Genomic DNA, 17,665 nt, shown 5'->3' with positions numbered 1-17,665 from the left:
TCAAAATTATATTTCTGTTCTTTATAGTAAGTAAAAAGAACTGCAATATTTTTACTCATTTCTGTTAGTATTGTCCTGGTTTTTGGCAGGGATAGAGCTAGGTTTTTTTTTTCTGTTCTTAGTAGCTAGAATAGTGCTGTGTTTTGGATTCAGTATGGGATTTGGTATGAGAAGAATGCTGATAATACACTGATGTTTTCAGCTGTTGCTAAGAAATCAAAGACTTTTCAACTTCCCACATCCTACTAGTGTGCAGGTACACAAGAAACTGGGAGAGAGCACGGCCAGAGCACAGGACCCAGACTGGCCAATGAAATAATCTATATCATGCAGTGTCACACCCAGTATATAGGGGAGGGTTGATGGGGAAACTCACTCTCACTTCCAGGATTGTGGTTTCAGGATTCTCACTTCTCTGGGATCACTAGTTGGGAACAGGCTGGGTATCAGTCAGCAGGTGGTGAACAACTGCACTGTGCATTAGTCATTTGTATTTTCTATTATTATCTTTATTATTTTATTTTATTTCAATTAAATTGTTTTTATCTCCACCTACAAGTCTCCTTACCTTTACCCCTCCAATTCTATCCCTCACTCCCCAAGGTGAAGGAGGGTGAGCGAGCAGCTGCATGACGCTTACCAGATTTAAACCACAAGTATAAAGCTCAATATTTTCAGGGAAGGTTTAATAGTTAAAAATAGTAAAATATTTCATACAAGTTTTATTCTAATCGTGTAGTAAATAAAGGTAGTAAAGGTCTAAAGTTTTCCCCTCTGTAGCAAGTTTGATTAAAAGGCTGGATAATACCCAGGAGAGTAGAATAAACATTTCGAAGTCCAGCAGGTTTTGGAAGCAGCAAGTCAAAACAGAAGGCGGTTAAGTCAGGAAAATATGGAGAAGTATACCTGACAAAGTTTGAAGGGAAGAATAACACTTGTTACTACAAAACTCACTATTACAGGGAGGGAGGGGGAGAAGATCAAGCTTTTGGCAAGAGAAACAGCAAGTTTTGAAGAATGTACATATTAGGAGTAGCTGTTTCTTCTGTGAGTTCAAGTCTTTTTTAAAAACTTAATTGGAGATACTTGAGGCAAGGTTTGTGTTCTGTAACCTTTAGGAAAAGTTGGCTATTATAAACTAGATCCAGATTTAAAATACAATACTCCGCAGGGCCACACACTCTCTGGCTATAACATGCACAGCTTTATACACAATGAACTACACCTACACAGATCATCTATCTAGTTCCTTATTTGTCCTTGTGTTAAACATATTAAAAGCTCTGGGTAAAAAAAAATCCCCTGCCAGTTCATGTCTAATTGCACGCGTGAGGCTGTTGAGAGGCGCAGTTTATGCAGTCCACTACTCAGACATCAGGTTCCCAGAACACACCTTCCCTCTCTGACACTATGTTCTTTTTGTTATAATTGTATTTCCAATTTTGTCAGTGGAAAAACATCTTCAGTATTCTCAGTTACCACAGGAAGCAAATGCTCACATTTCTAAAAGGCACAGTCATACCTCTGAATTAGCCTCAGGGTTTTTGCTTTTTGTTTTCCTGCTTTTTAGTGTCTTAGTGCACAAACTTATTTCCATTACATTATCTGTTAGAAAAGCAGTAAATCTAGTATTAAAGAGAACATCATACAGATACTTTTCAATGCCAATTTGTACATGCCTCCAAAGAAAGTCTCATGGACTTTTCTTTAAGGTAGCAAAGGAATTTTTGTAGCTGAAATGCCATATTTCTGCTGAGTCATCCAACAGTTTACCAACTCCCACAATTGGCCAAGTTTTGAGGTGAAATGAAAAAACTCCTTAACAGCTTACAACAATTCAATGATTTCATACACTAGAAAGGTCAAATTTGAGCACTTCCAATAGAGATGACCCAGTAGGATTTGCTAAGCTTTTTGTCAAAATACAAAGAAAAGATGAAAAGAATGAGGAAAACAAAGTCTTAAGAAAAAGCTATTAGCATTGACTTGCTGAATGCAAGTTTGATCAATGACATTGATTTTAATATGGTTTTTTTACTCCAGCTTTTTAGGATGTTATTAAATAAAAACTTGTCTTCACATCCAGTCTTTTTTTTTTTTTTTTTAATTTAGCATTATTTTCTCAGAGAAGCAGAAAAATATTTAGTATTTTTTGCAGTAAGTGCTGAAAAAGCAGAAAAGGTACCATTTTAAATGGCAATAAAAAGTGTTTCTTGAACACCATAATTCAATGTATAAAGGAAATGGCAATAGCCTAATAAGGCCAAACAGAACATTAGCTCATCTAGGTTCACTCTCCAATATATTTTACTGCTTTTGTTCCATTTAAACAGCTTACCTGGTGCAGTAATCTCTTCAGTTTCAGTAACTGAGTTTTTACAGCCGTGCAGTCTTGGACCATGTGCCGAAGTGTCATTTCATCAAGCATCACAGTATTCTCCGGTAAACCCACCAGTTGTCTAGGAGCCTGGTAAAAATTTGGTGCTCCATAGCTTTCAAAGTGACCAATAGGAGATTCTAGGTAGTTTGATCCCCTAAAAAAAAAAATTTAAAAAAACACAGTCATGACAAACTAGAGGTAGAGAGCATTTAGTAAAAAAGAAAGTGTCATGTAACATGGGCTATATTCACACACTATGGCATAAAGCAGAAAATAAATAAATCAGAAAACATCAGTGCTACTTCACTGAAATACTAGGCTTTCCTTCCCACTTGCATAAATCTCTCAGACTAACCAGTACAGTACCCTAACACCAGTTTGCTCATCAGGACTTCTATAAACTCTCTAATTCAAGCTAGCCCATAAGAACTATAGGATTACATTTTATTTAAAAACAAATAAGTAAGAAGCTGTCCAAACGTACAAAATTTAAGTAAGACGACAGTGTAATGTTTTTCCATAGAATATATATGGTAATTTAGTCAGGCATTTATAATTGTAACAAATATGTGGATTAAAGACCCTGACAGAAAAAAAGTTTTGAAAACAAATTGTTATAGATCTTAGTGATGCTTCCACTCAGACATACTATAGACATACAACTATTCTGAAAATGTCTTGCACTCAGTATCACTCGAGACCCTTTAGTGCCAAAAGAGATTTCTTATCACACTATTATAATTGTTTGGGAAAAAAAAGAGACAAGTTCTTTACCTGTTCAAATCATTTTTACCATGGATATAGTGATCAGTATGGCCAAGATGATAGTGATCCTGTGTATTCCATCGCTGCTGTGGTGCTCTTTTCCAGAATCCTTCCTGATGTTGCCTAGCATTTCTGTCTTGTCTATCATAACGGCTCATATTTTCACATTCCTCTACAGAGAGCATAAAGTAAAAAAAAAAATTATAAAATTCATTCCTAAAACCTTTTAAATAAAATATTATGTGCTGGTAACAGATGCAGTGTAAAATCTGTGGGTTTTTATTTCTTTTTGAACTGATCCAAAAAAGTATGCATTTCAGAACTGACAAACAGACGTTTTTACTAGCATATAAACTTATTACAAGAATAAGAGTAACCTGTATCAGAAACTACAGAATTCAGCCTTAACAGTATTTCTGGTTTAAGTATAAAATCATTTGAAGGGGGTAGAGCTATGAGGGAAAAAATCCAAAAGTAACATTTTCCTGTCTTTCTTACCAACAGTATCTTCAGGCCTTTAAAAAGTTCAAACACACAAACACAGAAAGAGGACTTTTTAGAAAAAGGCCAGTACTTATTTCCAAAACAGAACAGTTTCATTATTTAAAATACATATACATCTCAACCTAGTCACATCTTGTTTGTTTTTCAATTTGAGACACATTTAACCTTTATTTACCTGGGAAAGCAGCATGATTTAAAACAAGCAAACAAAATAATCTCTTTAAAACACTAACTTCTGCAAAGCAAAGTAGATTCCACAAACTTCTTAAGGGAACAAAAGCTATATTTGGCAACAGCTTGTAAACCACTAGAAACAAAGCCAAAACAACTGCTACCCATGCGGTCAGACACAGCAAAAAAAAAAGTCATAAACTGCTATTCTGCCATTACACTTTCTCCTTCACTTACCCAAAGAGTTTTTCGTCACATTGTCAGTCCTTTGCTAGGAGAATAACTCTACACAAGAGAACATTGTTTTATTCGGCTGCCTACTCAGACATAGTTGCGCATAAGACTCTCATAAACAGGCCTTCCTTCCTGCTTAGTTCCCAGCCTGCGTGTTGTTGGGACGTAAGCCCAGTTTTACCCTGTGATTTAAAACTGCCATCCTCACTCGCTGCATACTTGTTGAGCAAGAACTGTTTCTATAAATAGTGTCCGAGCGGCATCCCGGACTCCAAAGTGAAACAAGCAGAGTTTCTGAGGACCTGAAAAGTCTTAAGAGGCTGACGTCAGTGGAGTCACACATAATTACGAAAAAATATGTTGGCAAATGTACTGTTAAATATTACTATAACAAATATTCATATCTACAGTTCAGTTTTTATCAGCTAGTTCAGTAACCAAAAAAATAAGAAAATAAACTTGTTCACCTAAAGTAACAGAAAACTTACTTTCCTTTGGAAGCATCCTTCTACAGCTCATAACACATGAAAATTCAAGTGTGTCTATTCAAAATAAGCCCTCAATAAGTTTATAAGTAATTTCATTATGATTTTCAGCTCTGGAAAATGAAATTGAGACACTGAGTAAAGACACATGAATATTGAGGAACAAATTTTGCTTTTTCATGTTTACTTAAGGGAAAGCCTGGAAGTAGCTTTTCAATTCTTTTCAGATCCTCTTTCAGTGATTTCAGATAAGAAGTGATTATAACAGAGATACCCAGTTTATGCCACATTAATTTTATATGGAAACCCAGCTTCTAAAAAATGCCAAAAATAATAGTAATTAACTAATATTTATCTCAAATAGTAAGTTCCTCCTCCCGAATCAGCAGCTTACACAGCAGATTGTCATAGTCACAAAACATATTCTAACTACACAAACATTACTGATACTTAGCCGTAGAAGTGGAAGTAATTTAAGTTTATTATACTGATGCAATTAAGAAAGTAGTGAATTAAAAATTGTATTTCATGTCTAGATTAAATGGCAAACATTAACTTTTTATGGTTTTATGGCAAACATTCACCTTTAAAATGCAGGTATTTTTAACAGTTTTTACATTAATAATTTGAAATGGAATTACTGATGCAGATGTAGTGTATGTTTTATACACAAGGAAACTTACAAGAAATTGATCTACCCTTTAAAATTGTTTCTTAAGTTTTCCCAGAATTAGAATCACCCTTATTGAAAGAACATCCCCTAAGCTTGGATTGTTACCCATTCTGAAAAAGCAAAAAATAAAAATTGTACACCTATCTGGACTGAAAAGTTGAATACTACTACTATTGCCAATAAAACCCTGTTCACAAAAGTACTGTGGAAAACTTATTCTGACATTTACACAAGATTAAGTACTGCACTTCATATATGCACAACTGTTAAAACATGATGTGCCTCCATTGCAGTAGATGGAAGTCTATGCATTTATTTACTGTTAATATGGCTTCATATCTAAAGACACACACAGGAGTCTAAACCCAAAGGTACTCAAAGAAAGTGAATTTCCCCAAACTTCAGTAGGCAGATGAAGAGTACACGAAATAAGGAAAGCCTTTTTTCCTTTCAGTGCCTGTTTGTACAGGGTAGGGCATTACAGTGCCCCACATTCAAAGTTTCTGTTCATTTGAAGATCTCTTAGCCCCCACTGAACCTGGAGGGAAAGCTAGTACTCATATTCAAATGACAGCAACAATCCTTATGAGTAGGTCAGGAATGACCAAAAGCAATGCCTCAAACTTTTCCAGGCCAGGATGTGGGAAAGTGTGGCAGTGATCTGCTTAGCCAGTTCACTCTAGTCTGGACTTGTATTATTTTAGTCACATCTAGGTACCACTACCCTCCCTGTGAAAGGTGTGCCAGCATCCTCACCAACAACAAGAGTGCATAAAAGACATCTTGAAAAAAACACGTCTTAAATCTTAAGGCTTCTGTTACCCTGAATTGTGTAAAATGTATTAGGAAATATTGGCATTTTATAGAAGAAAAACTATCATCTCAGAAAGAATTATACTGCCATTCACCAAAGCTGAAAAAATGTTGTTCCAACATTTTCAAATATAGCTGAAGCATGAGACTGAAGAACTTAAAAGTTTGAAATTTATTCTACTAAAATAATTTAAAGAAACAGTGTGCAACAAGGTTGCATTTTTATAAGAGACAGTAAATTTCTAACTTTAGAATTCTTCAAACACAAGGGTTTTATTTGGGCAAACATAAATATCACATTTCCTGATTTCGGAAAAGAAAGAGTTGTTACTTGAAAAAAGAAATTTGAGGAGTGCATTGGCTTATTAAAGCAGAAGTCAGAACAAAGCAACTCAAAAATTTCTTAAGCCCATAATGCAGTTTCACAATAAGATTGATTGGCTAATTTACCAACCTTTGTCATGAGGTGAGTCCTCAGGCAGGTCCACATCAAGCATAAGATCATCATCCTCAAGATCACATGAATCAAGATTATTCAAGATATCCTGTAAGAAAAAAAATGTCAGATACAGCTGCTTTCATAATACTTTGTTTACCTTACCATCATAAAAAGTTTATTTCAAAGCTCTGTTACATCTGTATTGTATACATATGTTATCAGCAGTCTCCTCTCCAGAGGCCAAGATCAACCTTACCTGAGACCATCTATACAAACAACAATCCTCACACCTCTAGTAATATGATACAGTAACAGTGCTAGATTAAACAAGGATGGATTAAAACATTTTTCTCCCTGATGCCTATGGAGTACTCCAAAGATTTTTCTATTCATTAATCTCCTGCCTTCTACGCAATTGGAAGCATTTTAAAATTAAATTACTTTGCTTACTTAGAATTCAAAAACAACTTTGTGAAGAGGTTAGAACACTTTACTTTAGCTCTCATATACTACTGTGTATCATTGAAAAGGAAGAGGGGGAAAACCTATCTTATCTTGACTTTTTGGGCCAACAAAACTTAAAATATGCTATTATTAGCACTACGCTCTGCTGCCTTTTGTCTTTAAGGCTGTGGTTCACATTAACCTGTTTCTAAAGAGACTAAAACTGTCCTGTTGCATGGGTGTGCTAATAGTACAAAAAATGCAATAAAGAGTGCTAAATGGAACTATACATATTCTCTATAGTCAGACAGGTATATTAAAGAAAAAGGACTGTAGTGTGGGCAAGTCAAGTCAGTGTTAAAAAGACTAACTGACCCCTCTTCCTTTAAGAATATCAACAGCAGGAAAAACTCAAGAGACCCAGGCTATAGCATATTCAGCATCAGGTAAAAAGCCACATCAGGCAACAAAGTGCAGTACTTGATCAGAGAGAGAATCCAGACTCAATTTTATTTCATTATTCAAAGAAAGCTAAACTTATTAATACCAAGTGATTATAACACAAAGTAGGTCTAAGGAAACTGTTAATGGTTATACAGCTTTATGTTTCAAGCTCTATTTTCCCATATCCCACAAATAAAAGCCATAGCTTTAAGATCCAAGATCAGACTCAGGCACTTCACATCTGGCTCTTTTCTAAGAGCAGAAATGCAGATTTTTCTTAGGTCTAACAGCTACACCTAATGATGATTCATGGGGCCAATATTAAAAAAATTACCAAATATTAAGTGTTTTACTAATTATTTCTCACTAGACAATAAAGTGATCATTAAATACTTAATGAAATACTTGCATGCAGACTATCAATACACTGCAAAACAATATTTACTTGGAAAGCTATCCCTTTGCTGGCTAGCATTTAATAGATTTGCTTTGTCAGAGATACATCGGTGAAAATGAAGACCATTAATAGGCATTTGTCTAAACTGCTGTTCCAACTGCTCTTCAGCAATCTTCCTATAGTATTCCGAACGGACTACTGTATTTTATTACAAATGGTGGAAAGAGCCAAATATATTTTAAGCTTATGTTTTTGTGACCCAGAGATTAAACATTCCACATTTCTGCAGGGAAAGTTATTGACTTAGGAGAGAAGATATAAGATGAAAATAGTTAATATATACTTTGTAAAACATGAGCAATATAAAGGAAAGATGGAATACCTGAGACAGAAGCAGCACCTGGTTTTGTTATATTTCAAAGTCCTGCCAGAATTATTTTGTTTATATATAGTATTCTAAGTATTTACAGGAAAAAATAGAAAAACCTACATATCATGGCATTGTGAATAATAATAAAACCAACCATGGAAAAGCTTCACAGAGAAATGGAAGACATTTAATTAAAATGTGGATTTAACATTTGGGAGAACAAACTGCCTGTTTATATTTACTTCTTTTTGTTTTCATTAATTTACATTTTTCCAGGAACTAGAAGATTATTAACATGTATTTTTCAAACAATTCTGCAAAACATAGGTGTGTGAGAGGTAGCTTTGGTTTGTTAGTTGACAAATTGTTTCTGTGCCATGCTTTGATCTTCCAAATTAGCATGGACAAGCATTATTTACTTCTACTGCAGGAACCTTAATGATCATGACAAATACATTACAAATAGTGGCCACAAACATATAAGAAAGTTGAAGACATCTGTCATTGCTGTGCAAAAGCATTTAAAAAAGCACAGTATAAAAACACAGTATGTCAATGTTAACTAATAAACCTAGATAAACCATTTTACTATCTTTGTATCAGAACTTCAGAAGTCTAATGATGTCAGAGAAGGCCAGCATTTGAGATGCCAAACATACTTTTCCATCAACAGCACATTTCATTGCTATTCCCTAATTATACATTCCTGTACCACACTGAGGTAACTCCATGCTAGAAAACAAAACTGTGAATATGAAGGTTTTGTAATAGCAGGGCCATATGTGAATTCACTTTGAGTATTTACCAATGCTATCTACTTGGTAAACGTAATATAAAAGTAGATGTCAGCAGCATCATCTTGAAATAGTCATAAGATAAAGTGCAGGTTTCATCAACACATTAGTACAGATAAAACCTGTATTTACAGACTTCCATTGTTATTCTTACTACTGTATAATGAACTGAAGTTAACTAAATGGCACTATTACTGTTAATAATATGTGCTTAACAGCAATTATCAAAGTGATTCTGGGCAACGAGCTCCAACAAAACAGGAAACAAAATTCTTCAAAAGTGGATCAGCTCCAGATATTACATGTTGTATGGTTTGCCCAGAGGGGAACTGAGCACCACGCAGCCGCTCACTCACCCCTTCCCCCTCAGGAATGGGAAGGAGAAAATAAAGCAAAAGGCTTGGGAATCGAGATAAGGACATGGAGGAATGATTCACCCATTACAGTCATGGGCAAAAGACAGACTCCTTAGGGGAAGAAAAAGAACATCAATTTAATTCAGACACTAACAGCAGCAACACTTAACAGACAGTCGAACAGTGAGAAGCATTACTACATCTTAAAAACCAGCAGTGCAGTGGGCAGGGAATGGGGGGGGATTACAGCCAGTCCTGCCACTCCTTCCTCCTCAGGGAGAGGACTCCTCACACTCTTCCCCTGTTCCAGTGTGGTGCCCCTCTCACAGGAGACAGTATTCCACAAACTTTCTCCAACGTGAGTCCTTCCCCCAGGCCGTAGTGCTTCCCAAACTGCTCCGGTGCAGGTCCCTCCTGCATGCTACAATCCTCCCAGCACCGAACTTCAACAGCTGGGGCTTCTTCCCACAGAGTCCCAGCCATCTTTGGGCACAGTCACCTCCTCTGGCATGGGGTCCTCCACAGGTTGCAGGTGGGCATCTGCTTCACCAGTGACCTCCATGGGTGGCAGGTAGGTGGCCCTACTCTCTCATCATGGGCTACAGAGAGGTCTCTGCTCCAGCACACCTCCCCCCCTCCTCCTTTCTTCCACTGACCTTGCTGTTTGCATAGGTGTCTTCCTCGCAACTCCAACTCCTCCTCTCAGATTCCCCTTCTTAAATATGTTATCACAGAGGCACAGTCACAGTCACTAATTGTCTCAGCCTTGGCCAGAGGCAGATCCAACTAGGAGCCAGGGGAGCTTCAAGCAGCTTCTCACAGGGGGCCACTGCTGTAGCCCCCTCCCCTGCTACCAAAAACCCCACCACAAAGAAACCCAGCATGCATTTCAGCAATTATTAAAAGTTACAGTAAGATAAGAATCCTATTTTATTTGTATAGTTGAAAAGAATAATGCATTTTAAAAGGGGCATGTAACTTCACAAGGCTGATTTAGCACTAGATTTTCGATATGGTACAACCTAGAAGGAGATTAAGTTTGGGACTACAAAATCCCAAATCAAACTACAATGCTGTCCCCAAGCTCTCCCTCCAGAAAGGCTTTCAGCTGAACACAGGCAGTAGCGCTTTGTTTTCTTACTGCAATAGAACAGGAAAAGCATTAGGTGAGACACAGATGATCTATGACTACTGGTATAAGAAGCGAGTAAGTTGAGAACCCCAACAGCAGGGAACATTCATATTGCACGAGGAGATGGGAAAAGACTAAATAGACAAGGGTAAAGCTGGAGAACAATTACACCACATTTAGCAAGTTTACCTCAATGTTCTGCAAATTCTCTCTGTAGTGATTGCCCTCGGGTCCTATGTCTTACCAAAGGTTAATCAAGCATACACCAACCGCTCAGGTTTTTTGCTTAATTTCTTGAATGTGCAAAATTCAGAGTTTCAAGAAGCATAACAGTATTAAGTTCTTGAGACCAATGCTTTGAAGACTGGGGTACTGTAGAGCAACTACTTTTGCTGAAGCTGAACAAGTTTAAAGTTCATTATGATGGACATGAACTTATATTGAACTGGAGTAGCAAAATATTCTTTTTACAAAGTTCAGTTTCTAAAAATTCCTCATGCTACATCATAAGCTCTCTTCCACTGAACAGCACTATTTTTCAGTCTACCAACTTAAGTTCAGTTTAGCTTAACCATTAGACCTAGGCAAGAGGCCTGACTCTCAGCTTTCTCATTTCTTGAGCTAAGTATGCAACTAAAAATAAATTACAATGTGCCCAAACTAGAAGGATAGATGTCTACATTTTCTCCCTATTGAACATAAAAGATCTGGACCAGTGAAAGTTTATGACAATGTATATTACAATGGAAACAAAAAAAGAAAAAAAGGAACAAGTTGGGCATTGGGGTTAGTGCAGAAAAACAAAGCAACTCCAGATAAGCAACCCTCAAACAAAGCATTTCAGAGAGCATTCACAGAATTGAGAAGAGCCTGAGCTCAAAATACAAATTCAGTACCCTTCTCTTCATGCCAAGGTATGCTACCTTCTTTGAAAAGCAATTGCACTGAGGTAGTCAAAGTGTTGGTGAATATTAGGACCAATATAATACCTTTTTCCACAATTCAGAGTCTCAGACCTCATTCATTTGTTCTGCCTTTAGAAAGTAGGCTGTTAAAGGAAAATCATTATTTTTGTTACTGATTTAGTGTGTTAGGTCTTGCTTCCAATAATACCATGCACTTCTGAAGTCAGCAGAAAATAGAAGTAAAACTCACATGCAATTTAAGTATTCCACAGTGATTATACTTAAATTAAATACACATACGAATTTCTTCAGTTTGATTTGCTTTACATCCTGATTTTAAGCCTATATGCACAATTTCTTTGATCTTTTACATTCTTGCTCAAAAAAGACTGTAAGAGCAACGCATATAGATCATTTAATGCAAAATATTACAACTCCTTAAAAACTTCAAACAAGAAAAATATTAAAGGATAGATATCACTACTTTGAGGAGACAAATGTAATTATTGAAAGCATGTTTACAAGCTCAAAATTTGGCAGCAAAAGATCATGTGTCATCTATAGCACCAGTATATAAATAACTTTCTGGCATAACTAGTTTTGATGTTAGTATTCACATAATACTTCCCCAGGTTACTGACAATGCATCTGTAGAAGCTTTATCTGACATTAAGGTAATCTAATAAAAACCTTACTGTTAAATATGGTTGAATATTAGGAACGGTAAACATGCCAGGCTATTTCCAGTATATATTTTCAAAGTTGTTTACTTAAAGAACACAGCAGTACTTTACAGGTCACTTTGTTGAATGACAGCACATTAATGACATGCTCCATTTATTTAGTTATGCTTTAATCTCTTTGTACAATCGTCAGTAGGTTAGAAACAGACTTCACACTTGTACTTATTCTTACAGTACCATGAGGTATTCCTTTTGATGAAATTGTATTATAGCAAGTATCAGTAATGACCACTATGAAATCAAGGTTATTTTATGACTTCCATTAATTAAAGGTGCTTTACTTAATTTGAACGTTGTTAGCCTTTATAGCCAAATTTTAGGCTCAATTTTTCTATGCCTATCTCAAGCTGATTTCTGGTTTTTACTAAGAGAGGAAATAGTTTCTCAAAAACCGCTGAAAGATGAAGCAATGTCATTTGTCTGCGTAAATTTTTTTCTCCACTTTTTAGGTTAAAAAGATCTCATGGACACATACTAGAAGAAAGCTTGACATTTAAATTTCTCTGACAGTTCTCTTAAATTGAGATCTCAGTTTGAGCCAAATTTGGGCATGGATAACAAACTTAGAAGCTACTGAAAAACTAATTAACATAGAGCAATTTAAGCAGTGGCTTAAAGAATGACATGTAAATCATCCTAAAAAGAAAAATAATATGCATAAATAAAAAGCCCCCTGAAAAGAATTCTATCAGAATCTCCAAAATACAAGAATTACTTTTATACGTCTTTTGGATAATTACTATGAGAAAGACATTTTTAAAATATAATTTCACATTAAAAAAACAAGTCTTAGAAAAAACAGCATCTCTGTATTACAATAGACTTCTCTGTAAACTTAGAAAAGCAGTAGTCAAAGTCACTAAATCATTTATAACAGACACGTCCTTGTGACATTACATTAAATAAAGAGAAAAAAAAAGTCAAGAGAAAAAAAAAAGTCAAACATCCTGGTCAGATGTCACCATACTGTTACTACTACCAAAGAGATCCTGTTTAAATAAACCACTTGGTGTCTATGTTAGCATGACAATGAAGCCACGATACTGTGTTTACATGAGTCTGATGCTATGGCAATGAATATACTACTACAAATTTAGCAATATTGATTTTGCCTAATACCACACAGGAGAAAAGAGTAATCATAAAGTAAGTCCTCCTCAAAGAAAAAAAAAAAAAAAAAGGAAAACAACCTTGAAACAACAGAGGATGAAGGGATCGACACTGGGATACAAAGCTCAATTTGTAGTCCAATGGTTAAGGCTCTAAGTACTACCTCATATTTCAAGCCAGTTACTCAGTTGATTCACCCAGCAGTGTGAGTCTTCATGCCTGCAGCACCAAAAGCACCAAACAATTCCTGTACATAAGGACAATTCAAAACATCCTTCTGATGCACAAGAGGACCCTTTAGAACAGGACTATGGTAGTGCATTGTACACCTAGTTGTATTTTATTGTAACAAACTCAGTTTCAGAAATTCCCCATCCTATCACTTAGCAACAAAAAGGCAAAGCTCCTTCTGAGATCGTTATCCACAAAAGTGTTGATAAGATAGCTGAACAGACATCGTAGCTTTTGCCAAAGACTTCAAGTCCAAGTGTCTCTACAGAGTAAGCAAACTTCGTTATTTCTGAAGTTAAGAAAAGCATCACAATACAGCCTTGATACTCATCTCAGCAGCCCAACTGCATAGTAAAGTCCTATCACTATATGAAGCGGCAAAGATGGAACTGAGTATGAGGCCAGCTAGAGATACCTAGCTTCCAGGATTTACTGGAAAAAAGTATTAAAAAGAGCATGAAGATTACAAAAACAAAGAGAAACTGATTCACAGGACACTAGTTCTGAACAACAGAAAACCACCACAAAGTAAGAGACAGCTTTCAAACTAGCTCTGTTAAGTGCTGAGTAAGTCTCCTTAGAACATCAAAAATTACCTACTCTCAAACTGAACCTGCCTTATATGCTTTTGTTTTGTCTAAACTGGAGGGTTTAGCTGCAATGCATCAGAAGGGCAAGTACTCCAAAAATCTGAGAAGGAGAACTAAAGCCTCTGCAGTCATTTCTCCACAATTTGAATTCTTGTTGACAAAAAGCATCACTGGAAAAATGTGAAAAGTTATCTTTTCCACATATATAAAAATACATACTACTTTTCATTTTAGTCGTAATACAACAGGTTTTCTTAGATTACATTTTCATTACATAGAACAGTGCATCTAAATATTTTTATTTAAAAAAAAAAAATCCATCAACAGCCCCAGTATGGCAGAAATACCCACAAAGAAATCTTACATTAACATAGAGAACACTATTTTAAACCTTTGTATTAGTTATTCATATCGATTCTCTTTGTATGATCTGCAGCTAACATGAAGAAAGTATTAAGGCATCAGAGCATCCCAGATGAAATGTACTATTACTTTTTCATGTCTCTGCAGTTAAGATCTCCCAGCTGGATGCTTCTGGTGTGACATTTCAACACTACAATCAACATGTGGTCTACTTTCAAAACAGAATGCCTTTTATTGTCTACAAGAGTTCATTCAGCTGACTGAAAGTAGGGATCATTGCAGAACAACAAAAATATACTGTGTTTATATGATTCTCTGTGCTTTAATATCTGAAATGAGAAGAAATTGTACTATTTTGCATCTGAAAGTGATTCATGTATCTATAGTGTCAAAGTGTATTGCAAGTCTTATGCTATACTAAGAGACAGGCACTGTTTTCTATTTCATTCTTTTGAACCAGCAGCTTTAGATGCATGAAATTCCACAGACATTTTCACACTCATTTTCTGTGCAGTTACACATGCTGCATCTCTTCTGGTGAGATGCTAAAAATTAAAGATTTGGAATTTTCCATTGAAAAGAGATTAAGGAGAAAAAACAGCCTGAAAAAAAGACCACAGAAAAGTTCAACAAGCAGAAGGTAAGCATTAGAAAAAACGAGATAACTATGGAGGAATCTGTCCAAAAAACTCAAAGGAAGTTAAGAGTTTAAGAGTAGTACAGAAACTAACAAAGTATCATTTCAGGTACTTGAAGAATGAAAAAAAGGAGGTAGCTTTTAAAAAACAAACACTAAACAGACTGTGTAAATCTGTCAACTGGAGGGCAGCTAAAGGATAACTGCTAAAGTCAAATACAATTCAAGGCTGACAGTAGAGAGAGACTTCCAGGGTCTTTTTCAATGCTGTTTTCAGCATTCGACAACACCCCAGATAGAGAAGAGAGAAGTAAAGAAACAGGAATTCAATACAAGTCTCCAAAAAGGCAGCGTTAAATAAGAACTGAACAGAACTGTTAAGTGAAGGCAGAAAACAGAGACAGAGGGTACAGACACAGGAAGGAACATACCATGCTATAGCACTGAAGAGAAAAACCCATTGTAAACAAAGTCATAAGAACAGAGAAAACCACACAGGCAAGAGAAAAGGCAGAATTCTGCCAGATACCAAAAAATAGGAGAGGAAGAGATTTATTTTAAATGCTATACATTGCAAGTCACATTAAAGATAATTAAGTCCAACATCCAAACTAGTATTCCATCATTTGGTTCATGCTCTGTAATGGAAGGCTGCCATGACAACAAATGCAACAAGCACTTTGTTTTGAAAAACCAAGACATTTTATGTTTAACTATTAGATACAACAGATATAAAGATTTACTGCTCTTGAACACATTTTTACAGAGGCATTGTATGTTCTACCTAGGTTTACTAAAAGTAGATAGGAAATAATTATTAGGTTATTACCCACTATACCTCAAGAAGCAGCTGTGCTTGCTACTTTTTTAATTATAAAAACACATGTCAGACTGTAAGAAATCTGAAATTCAATAGCATGATGAAGGGAGACACACAAGAAAACCAGCAGTATTAACCATTCTGTTGAGACTTCATCAATTCCTAAGCAACAGCATTTTCCAAACATGCAGCACAAGTTAAATCCCACAGCCACAAAAAACATTCCTCGACTGCCATCTAGCCTTCAGTAGTGAACCTACAAAAATGAAACTGAACAAGGGGGAAGCGTTTTGACCATCTTTCTGCAGAATTCCAAGAAAAATTAAGAACGTTCTCTAATTTTTTTTTTAAATAGGCAGATGCTTTTAAGTATAAAGTTTCCATTTTACTATTGAGCCTAATAATGGAAAGCCATCAGCAGTAAGCGTAAATAGTAACATAAGTAGCAGAGGCCAAGGAAAAGCAATCCTTTCCACTCATTGCTTCCAGTCTGTTTTCAGAAGTCTCCCGATATCAGTTCAGCATTACTTTTACAGTTTACCTACAAATAATGGAGCATATTACACTATAAAGCAATACGTAATTATTACAAATACTCTTAACTGGCAAAAATAATTGTAAATGATTCTCACTCCACTGACTTGCATTTGTATTAGTGTGAGGTTCAGCTTAAAGGAAAACAGAGAGGCTTCAAGTAACTCCCAGCTGAGAAGGGAACCAAACCATAACCTCAAAATTCAGAGGAACACCATGGGCAGTGTTGCTACCAGAAGATCAATTAAGTTTCCTCTATGTAGTAAATTTTAATTATACCCTAGTTAGATTTTTGGGGTAATCTGAATATGACTTGTTACGCAGCACTAATGTGTTCTATTCTTATAGTAAGCTTAATGTGCTTGCTTCTAATTAAAAACAAAACAATCCTCAAATACCTCCTAACTATTTTCAAGTAATTTTATTTTGACCAATCTCTAAATGAACTGCTAACACAGGAATAGTCCTGTCACTTACTTGCACTGCTACAGAAGTATATTCTCACTACTTTATCCTGATACATTTCAGTGTGAACCAAGAACACAAAACCACTGAAACGCTGTTTACTAAGAGCCACCTCATATGGCGCTTTGTTAAATTTCCAGTCTCAAGAAGGATGACAGATTGCAGTTGGCATCAATATGGGCCGAATGTAACGTTAAGCATTCTTGAAAAGACGTTGAAGTGCATCTCGTATTTAGAACTATGGGGACAGTAAAACGGAAATTGGGTGTTCACGTTTCACACCGAGGGACCAGAGCTGCATGTACTACAAAAACAATTGACCCCAACATGTATAAGAAACTGCTTCTCCCCTACATTTCTGATGCCTCACAACAGAAAGTAATTTGGAAGAAGATTCAACACCAATGTTCCTATAATTTATTAGGACACAGTTTTAGGTAAAAAGAAAAAGGAGACTGTGCACCAATCTAGGTGTTTTTAATCAAATTATCTGTAAATCATTCAGAAACCCAGTTAGATGGGTTCAATGTCTGTCTCAATTTGGTATTTTTTTTTTAAAACGCTTTTCTTGTTTATACTGATAACTTTGAAAAATACTCCAACTTTAAGACTTCTGATCTCTTTGGGCACATGTTTATTTGCTCACTATGGTTTGAAGATTTCCTAGGAGTAAGGAAAACACTTAAATTCCAAGGAGTAGGCAAAACAAGACTTAAATTCAGCAATACAGTTAGATGAAGTACACTTAAGTCCTCCTGTTATTGAAAAGTTATGCTACTTGGTAGAATAAAGAAAAAAATTATGCTACTTGGTAGAAAGCATAACTATGCTAAGCAAAAAGTTATGCTACTTGGTAGAACAAAGAA

General features: G+C 35.8%; 1 protein-coding gene across 6 annotated transcripts in view; it reads right to left on the bottom strand.

The window, feature by feature from the left end:
- The window catches only part of CCSER2 (coiled-coil serine rich protein 2), a 74,301-nt gene that overhangs the window by 30,695 nt on the left and 25,941 nt on the right, over nucleotides 1-17,665 (bottom strand). For all 6 annotated transcript variants that reach the window (XM_074874407.1, XM_074874408.1, XM_074874410.1 and 3 more), the window contains exons 4-6: nucleotides 6,480-6,570; nucleotides 3,155-3,317; nucleotides 2,339-2,534 (exon numbers count right to left, since the gene is read on the bottom strand). In XM_074874407.1, the coding sequence (XP_074730508.1) occupies nucleotides 2,339-2,534; nucleotides 3,155-3,317; nucleotides 6,480-6,570 (450 nt within the window). The remainder of the gene's footprint in view (nucleotides 1-2,338; nucleotides 2,535-3,154; nucleotides 3,318-6,479; nucleotides 6,571-17,665) is intronic.

This window comes from Strix uralensis, chromosome 7, assembly GCF_047716275.1.
Source record: "Strix uralensis isolate ZFMK-TIS-50842 chromosome 7, bStrUra1, whole genome shotgun sequence".
In the NCBI taxonomy this organism is placed as follows: domain Eukaryota; kingdom Metazoa; phylum Chordata; class Aves; order Strigiformes; family Strigidae; genus Strix; species Strix uralensis.
Note: the sequence above shows the minus strand (reverse complement) of the source record. Positions and strands in the feature narration are given on the sequence as shown.